The sequence below is a fragment of the Phocoena phocoena genome, chromosome 21 (assembly GCF_963924675.1).
Source record: "Phocoena phocoena chromosome 21, mPhoPho1.1, whole genome shotgun sequence".
In the NCBI taxonomy this organism is placed as follows: domain Eukaryota; kingdom Metazoa; phylum Chordata; class Mammalia; order Artiodactyla; family Phocoenidae; genus Phocoena; species Phocoena phocoena.
This window is the reverse complement of record NC_089239.1, coordinates 12,460,572-12,469,068: the sequence shown is the minus strand read 5'-3', so window position 1 is coordinate 12,469,068 and position 8,497 is coordinate 12,460,572. Positions and strand designations below refer to the sequence as shown.

The 8,497-nt window shown below is 33.3% G+C and overlaps 1 protein-coding gene across 1 annotated transcript in view; it reads left to right on the top strand.

Annotated features, from left to right (window-relative positions):
- The first annotated feature begins 2,030 nt into the window (after window positions 1-2,030).
- Window positions 2,031-8,497, top strand: part of WRN (WRN RecQ like helicase) — a 96,069-nt gene continuing 89,602 nt past the window's right edge. Inside the window, 5 exon segments of the mRNA XM_065899947.1 lie at window positions 2,031-2,120; window positions 2,772-2,884; window positions 6,453-6,598; window positions 7,064-7,212; window positions 8,077-8,226. Of these exon segments, the coding sequence (XP_065756019.1) occupies window positions 2,031-2,120; window positions 2,772-2,884; window positions 6,453-6,598; window positions 7,064-7,212; window positions 8,077-8,226 (648 nt within the window).

Genomic DNA, 8,497 nt, shown 5'->3' with positions numbered 1-8,497 from the left:
GCAAATTAATCCAAATCAGTTCTCTTCAGTTTCAGTATGCATGAGCTAATTAAGAGTCCCTGATAAGAGTCCTTCTGTCTAGGTTGGAGATAGTCCTTTAAATTATGTCTTTTCCAGTATGCATAATCCCCTGGTTGCAGGTCGTGGGGCATCTGATCTTCATCTAAAAGATTACTGAGATAAGCTTCAAAAACAAACTCAGAGTGTCCTTTTAATAATTTAATTAAACTTTGCATTAATATAACCTAACAGCAAGGAACTATCTAGGAAGTGAGTCTTAGTAAATACAGACCTCCATTAACAAAACTGGGATTTCTGGGATTTAATATTCATTGAAACATAATCTTTTTTCTGTCTAAGTTTATCCTCATTTCTTCCAAATATAACCAAATTAAGACCAATTTGTTTGCAAAATAAGTCTGGCCTCAATAAACTTGGCTTGATGATTAATATAACTATAAGTGATCATATAGGCTTTTTTGCTTTGATGAAACTTTTATAAGGAGTCTCAAACTGAACTTTTAAAAGACCTCTCAGGGCTAGGGAAGTCGTGACAATGGCTTATCACAGATTTTGCTTAACAGATCTAGGTCAATTCCTCCCTTTTCAGGGTCCCCCAAATACCTTGAGATTTCTGTCACATGTTGTGCATTTTTTTTAGTCTATACTGACTACCCCCCATTTTCCAGACATAATTAATAAAGCCAGAATTCCAGGCTTATTTATGATGAGCAGCCTAGATAGGTTAGTTATATCTGGCTAACATTTTCTGGATAGATACTCTGGTATTTTTCTGCTAGTGGATACCACTGATAGATTTACAAGGCTACCATCCAGTTTGAGGTCATTAGCACATTTGGTGGTTGAGGTCTTTCATTCCTTCTTCCCCAGTAGGGCCAGTGAGTTCCCCTTTCCTGCTGTTAATCCTTTCCTTCCCAGTGCATAAGAATGATGGAGTTTGTTCTGTATGGAAAATTTGTTTGCCAAAGTAATCTTTAAAAATTTTCTTTCATACATTATTAGTGTTCTCAGTTTTGGGGTTTATGCTTGGGAAAATGAGCACTTAAATGGATACTTGCTGGATATTGTTTAATTTTTTCAGAATTTGTATTGCTAAATAACAGTAGGGATAGCAGGCTATCCCATAATCATAAATAGTTGCTTTGATTATTTCATATTGACATTGTTTCATCATAAGAATCTTCAGGTGTATACTAAAAACTGCTGTGCCTTTACTAGAAATTTGAGATAACAGGAACTAAGGTTGGGGTTTGAAGAATTTTATTAAGAATTTAAGGCCACTTCAGTTTAGTGTATTAAGTCACATGAGGATATGGATCTGTTTTATCTTTAAAAGAAAGAGTATGTCATGGTTTTCCTATTAATTGTATTTTCTACAACCATTCTTGAAGTGTGGTTTATATTGAGTAGAGCGCTCAAAGCTCGTAACAGATTTTAAAAAAATATTCTCAACGAAACTCTTATTCTTAGGGAGACTGGTTCACTTGTTAGGCCAAGAGTATAATTAAAAACCCTTAATATAGAAAAGCTTATCTGTCTCAAAATTCCCTTCAGGTAGACTTGCAAACAGTTTAACAGTTTGATGAGTTTACTTAGATCTTAGGAAAGATGATAAGAAAATTAAAGTCAAAAATTTATAGCAGTTTATACACCCAGATATTCTCATTGTAAATAAGATAAAGATTATTTTTTAAAAGGATCAAAGTCAGAGAATAATAAAATTTTGAAACTGCTAGAACCTTAGAACTCAATTAAACTGGCTCACTTATTTTGAAAAGAGGAAATACTAAATGTATGGTCATTAGAGCTAGCACGTTGTATGTTTCTTTTTCTTTTGCGATTCCAGCTCTTATAACCTATATTTGGGCCTAGATGCCGTAACTTAATTTAAACATGTATATTTGGATCTTCAATCATATTGATAGGTCTGTCTCTGAGTTTTCTTACAAAGACTGTATTTATTCACAAAGTACTTGTTTTTTGGATTTTGCAACTAGAACCTTTTAAAGATGAATGAACAAACATTGGAAACAACACAGCAGCGGAAACTTCCTGAATGGATGTCTACGCAGAAGACATATTCTGTAGAAGAAAGAAAGGTATGCCGTTCATTGATTATTCTTTCAGATGGAAAATTTAATGTGCATTTGACTGTAAAATGAGTCAATCCTAACTTGTAAACTTCAAGCCATTGTTTACATTTAGAGTTGCTGTTGTGTGAATGAACCAGAATCTAGTCATTGAATGGATGAATGGGATTAAATTTTAACTGGGTTTACAAAAATGAGAATTCTTACTCTATACTTTCCCTTTTTATCTAGTTTACATTGTTGACCCTGCCAGTTTGTTCCAATTCACATAATAATTTAGACAGTATTTATTTTGGTGAATTTTTATGGTTAAGTGAGTTTTAAGTCTTCATAGATTTAAGCTCCATCAACCAGTCTTCAGCATTTTATGGCAACATTATTGCATGTAGAATACTAATATAATTGAAGAAAAAATGTAATAAATGCTTTTATGAAAATAGGATTAGAAGTTTGCAAATAAATTTGTTAGAAAAATAATTTTACAGTGGGTAGCTTTATCTTTGTTAAATTGTCCATATGACTTCATTAATCTATAAAGCATTAGTTGATAAAACTTAGAACTATAATTTGAATGCTTCAGTGAACTTTATTATTTCAGTGAACATTTATTATTTAATGTGAATTTTATTTGTGCCTTTTTGGAATTTTGTTTAACTCAAGGCATCTATTCAGAAGAGCATTTTGGAAGATGATCTCCCCTTCTTAGAATTCAGTGGATCCATTGTGTACAGTTATGAAGCTAATGATTGTTCTTTCCTATCAGAAGATATTAGGTAAAGATTTAAATTTCCTACTTTCAGTTTAATTTGGACCCTTAGAATATAACTATTATGGTAATATTTGTATGTGTATTGAGTTTTATAGTTGAGGTGTGTTCAGTACATAATTACTTATACATGTAAAATATCACTGATAAGTTCTAATTCTGCTTTTTAAATAGAAACTTAAAATCACTGAATTAAATTTGTAATGTACCTGTTTGTTCATTCATAAGCCTTTCTATTAGTCTAGCTAATTTTTTGACTTGTCAGTACTTAAGATGTTATATGTAGAACACACCAGTTTAGGAAAAACATGCAAAAATTATTCAACCTCTAAAATGCCCCTTTCTATTTCATTGAAAATACCAACATAGTAATACTGAATAGTGATTGTGATTGTCTCTGTTGCATTTAGTTAGCAACAATTATAGCAAATGATCCTTAAAAAGAACATTAAAAATGACTTAGTATTTTTTAAATTGTCTAAATTAGTACTCTGCAATAATGCACTCTAAGGCTCTTGAAGCATTTTACAAGGAGAAATAGGGAATTCATTCAGATCTTTGAAGTTATTATACCTGTCCTTTTTTTTTTTTTTAAACTGTTATACATTGGCATAGAAGAAGCAGAGGTAAATTAAGCTATTTATTAATGGTCTTCTGGTAGATGTATTCTAGAAATAGCATTCAGGTGTCCTCACTCCCACTATAGTTATCTGGCTACATTTGGGACTCATTAAATAGAACTAAATTGTCTCACAGAGAAGGTAAAATCTGTTATGTATGATTATGTATTAACTCTACCATCTTACCTTTGACAATGCTATAGTATGTCCTGTCTGAAGGCAATAAGCGTGTTTTGAAGAGTGTAGTTCTGATGAATTGTATGTTTTATGGAAGGCAGGAAAGTTTTTTTATTTTCACCTCCTTTGGTTACTTTAAAGATTTTTGCTGTTCCAGGTTTTCAGCAATTAGATTATGATGTGCCTTTGTGTAGTGTGGTTTGTGTTTATCTTGCTTGGGGGTTCAGTGAGTTTTTGTATCTGTGGGTTTATAGTTTCATCATATTTGAATAATTTCTTCAAATGTGTTTTTTCTCACATCCTGTTATTCTCCTCTTTTGCCACTCTCAATGCAGATAGGTTAGATTGCTTGATACTGTGTTGTTGGTCACGAGGCTCTTTCAGTGTTTAAACTTTTTTCTTTCATTCTTTTTTCTCTCTGTGCTTCAGTTTGAATAGTTTCTTTGGCTCTGTATGCAAGTTCACTTATTTATTTTTTTATTCTGTAGTGTCTGTTCTGCTGTTATCCCATCCTGTGAATTTTAAATTTTGTTGTATTTTTCATCTCTAGAAGTTCCATTTGTTTCTTTTAAAAAATATCTTCTATTTTGGCTCTTATCATATTCATGTTTTCTTTTAAATCTTTGAACATGTTCAGCATGTTTATAGTAGCTGTTTTAATATCCTCTTCTGTTAATTCCACTATACTAGTTATTTTTTCTGTTAAATGACTTTTTTCCTGCTTATGAGTCATGTTTTCCAGTTTTTTTTTCATAGCTGACAGTTTTTGATTGGATGCTGTGATTTTACCTTGTTGAATGTTAGATTTTCTTGTCTTCCTTGAAGTAAAGGAGCTTTGCTCTGTCAGGCAGTTAAGTTACCTGAAGATCAGACTTAACATTTTGAGGCTTATTTTTAAGCTTTTTTAGGGCATATCTACGGTAGCCTTTATTCTGGATATGATTTAGCTCTGTAATGGGTGTGACCTTTCTGGCTGGAGTCTTTGTTGACTGCCCCAGGTGATCAAAAAGAATCTACTCCAACTTTTCAGAACTTTAATGCCTCTTACCTGTATGTAAGCCCTAGGAGCTGTCCAGCTTACAGTTCCCTGGTTTTTCTTTGTCTAGCCTCGTAGTGTCACTGCATGCTTGCACGTCTTTTCCTGCCTAGCTCCCTCCTCCCCAGGACTCTACCCACAACTTCTAGCTGCCTCCTCTTCTCTGGCTCTGAGCTCTGTCTCCCAATTCAGTGCTCTGCTTTGGACTCTCCTCCCTATTCTGTTATCTGGAATGTTCCAGGTAGAAAGCTGGGGCAGCAGTAGGCCTTACCATTTATTTCCTTCCCTCAGAGAGCATAGTCTTGTACTGCCCATTGTCTAGTGTCTGAAAACTGTTGTTTATATATTTTGTCCAGTTTTCTATTTGTTCATGAAGGAACGTTATGACTGATCAGTGTTAATTTCATCTTAGCCCAAAGCAGAGGTTGAGTTTAAAAAAATTTTTAAAGTACATTTTTCACTTTTAAAAATTGTGAAATAGGCACATATAAACAATAATATAACAAGCACCCATATTCCTTCCACTAGCTTTATCAAATCTTAATTTTCTTCAAATCTTTATTAAGACATGAAACAATAAAATACAACTGAAGCCCGTGTATGCCCTTTCTGATTCTCTCCTCTGCAGTCCTCTGAGAGAACTCTGTCACGAGTTCAGTGTTTAGCATTCCCTCATATTCTCTATAATTTTCATAATTTTATATCCCCAAATATCATATACTATTACTTTGCCCGTTTAGAATCTTTAAAAATAATGCTATCAAACTCTGTTTATATTCTGCCACTTGTCTTTTTCACTCAACATTTCATATTCTTTTTTTTTTTTTGCGGTACGCGGGCCTCTCACTATTGTGGCCTCTCCCGTCGCGGAGCACAGGCTCCAGACGCGCAGGCTCAGCGGCCATGGCTCACGGGCCCAGCCACTCCGCGGCATGTGGGATCATCCCAGACCGGGGCACGAACCCGTGTCCCCTGCATCGGCAGGCGGACTCTCAACCACTGTGCCACCAGGGAAGCCCCAACATTTTATATTCTTGAGAATTTTTCTTTTGGTTTGGTATATGAAGTTCTATTTAAACTTTTATATAATGTTACATTGTTTCAGTATGTTACAATTTGTTCATTCTCTTGTTGATGGAAATGTAGTGTGTCCGTTTTTGCCAGATGGAACAGTATTGCAATGAACATTCTTAAACATTTCTGTCTCTGCACATATGAGAGTTTCATATATTTATGAGAAAGATTTGTCAATTCATGCTGTTTACACATCTTTAGCTAGGTGTTGTAAGTTTTTTTCCAAGAGGATTTTATCAGTTTAAGCATTCACCAGTATGTGAGTGGTCCCACTGGTAGATACCCTTCTCAGCATTTAATATTGTGAAGCTTTGTCAGTCAGGTAGATGTGAAATTGTATAGGTTCAATTTACATTCCTCTGAGTTCTATTGAGATTTTGTATCTTCATATATGCATTTGAATTTATTGGCCATTTGGGTATCCTTTGGGGAATTGCCTGTTCCTATTTCCCTCCCTTTTTTTTTTTGCCCCTACTGGATTATTTCTCTTTTTCATACTGACTTTTCAAGGAATTTTTAATATTTTCTGACTATTAATTATCAGTTATATGTATTACAGATATCGTCTACTGTCTGTGGCTTGTCTTTTAACATTTTGAATGATGTCTTTAGTTATGTAGAAATTAAAATTTTAATGTAATTAATTTACACTGTTTTTCCCCATTTAGCATGAGTGTGTCTGATGGAGATGTGGTAGGATTTGACATGGAATGGCCACCAATATACAGTAAAGGGAAACTGAGCAGAGTTGCACTAATTCAGCTGTGTGTGTCAGAGAGCAAATGTTACTTGTTTCATATTTCTTCTATGTCAGGTTGGTATCTCTTTTATTTGTTTCATTTTTATATGGTTGATAATTGTATTATGTCAACTTTATCCATATAAAATTAAACTCTTGAATTAACTGGTGCTTCTCTCGTCACCTTATGTTTATTTAAGTATTTATGTTCTACCTGATTCACTCATATCCCTGTTTTATTTAATTTTTACATCGTCTCTGTCAAACGTTGATATTATTCCTGTTTTAGAGAGTAGAGAACTGAAGTATAGAGGGGCTAAATTTTAGTGATAACAGAGATAGCGTTTATGTTAGTTGTTTTTCTGTCATTTATCAATCAGGACTTTTTGCTTTAGGCAAGAAAAGCAACACTCAAGTTAAGTGTGTTTCTGAATTTAAACTTAAACAGAAGTTTAAGTATAAACATAGAATGTGTAAGAAGTAGAAAATAAATCTATCAAATTTGATAGAACCTATGGAAATAATAAAAAAATGTTACAGTTTTCCCTCAGGGATTAAAAATGTTGCTTGAAAATGAAGCAATTAAAAAGGCAGGTGTAGGAATTGAAGGAGATCAGTGGAAACTTCTACGTGATTTTGACATCAAATTGAAGAGTTTTGTGGAGCTGACAGATGTTGCCAATGAAAAGGTAGATATAATATGTATATTATTGTCACAAACAAATTTGTGTTTCACAGAATGTCCCTTCTATCTGTTTTAGATTTTTTTGAAGAAATAATGTAGGCTGTATAATGTTTTTGTAAAAAAGAAGTCCCCAGTGAGTGTTCCGTAATGAAAACCTTCAGTTCTAATCCATTGCCTTAGCATAGCAAACAGTTTCTTTAAGCAAGCACCCTCTCCCATATTTAGTATTATTTCACTTTGTTTCATATATATGTAAATTTAAATATTGTATTTTAAGTTTATCTCTTTAATCCATCTATATCAATATCTTTTTTTTTAACATCTTTATTGGGGTATAATTGCTTTACAATGGTGTGTTAGTTTCTGCTTTATAACAAAGTGAATCAGTTATACATATACATATGTTCCCATATCTCTTCCCTCTTGAATATCTTTTGTTGTTAAAGAGCATAATGCAGCTCTTGTGGTATGATGCTCTTAGTGGAAGTTTGACCATCCCTTCCATTACCCATATTTCCCCTATTTTATTCATGTAGTCATTAAGTTAAATTCTCATATTAGCCAACTATTCATTTGGCTGAGAAGTAGAAAGCCTACCAACCTATTCAACTTTTGTCTATGAATGATGCTTCGACAGTCCAAGAATTTTAATACCTACATTGGGGAAATTCCAGAATTAAATTCTTATAATGTAAACTGCAAATGAGGTTTTGAGTGACAGGAAATCTATTAAGGACTATCTCTGCCTTATATTTTGGTGTAACATTTCCAGCTTTATGTGTGACATGTTCATTTGGTATCAGATAATTAGGATATCTGAAAATAGAAGGAAATAATTTTTGCTGAGTTGATTTTTCATTGCTTTTAGTTGAAATGTACAGAGACCTGGAGCCTCAGTGGTTTGGTTAAACACCTCTTTGGTAAACAGCTTCTGAAAGACAAGTCTATCCGCTGCAGCAACTGGAGTAAGTTTCCCCTCACTGAGGACCAGAAACTATATGCAGCCACTGATGCTTATGTATGTACCAGACATCTTTAGACTATGATCTGTTTGTTAAACTTTATAATAAATTACTTTATAAAAGTTTTATTGTGGTAGTGGCACAAACTTAACTAAAGTCTTTTAAATCAGTTTGGCATTAAAAATGCTTAGGAAGAAATTTAGTGAAACTTGTAATTCTGAGTATTAATTAGCAAGTACCAATCAATAGATTGTTTAATACTAGTTATTTTTATTGTCATGAAGCCAAAATAATGTCCAATTTATATGTAAAAAATGTGAGTTCTCT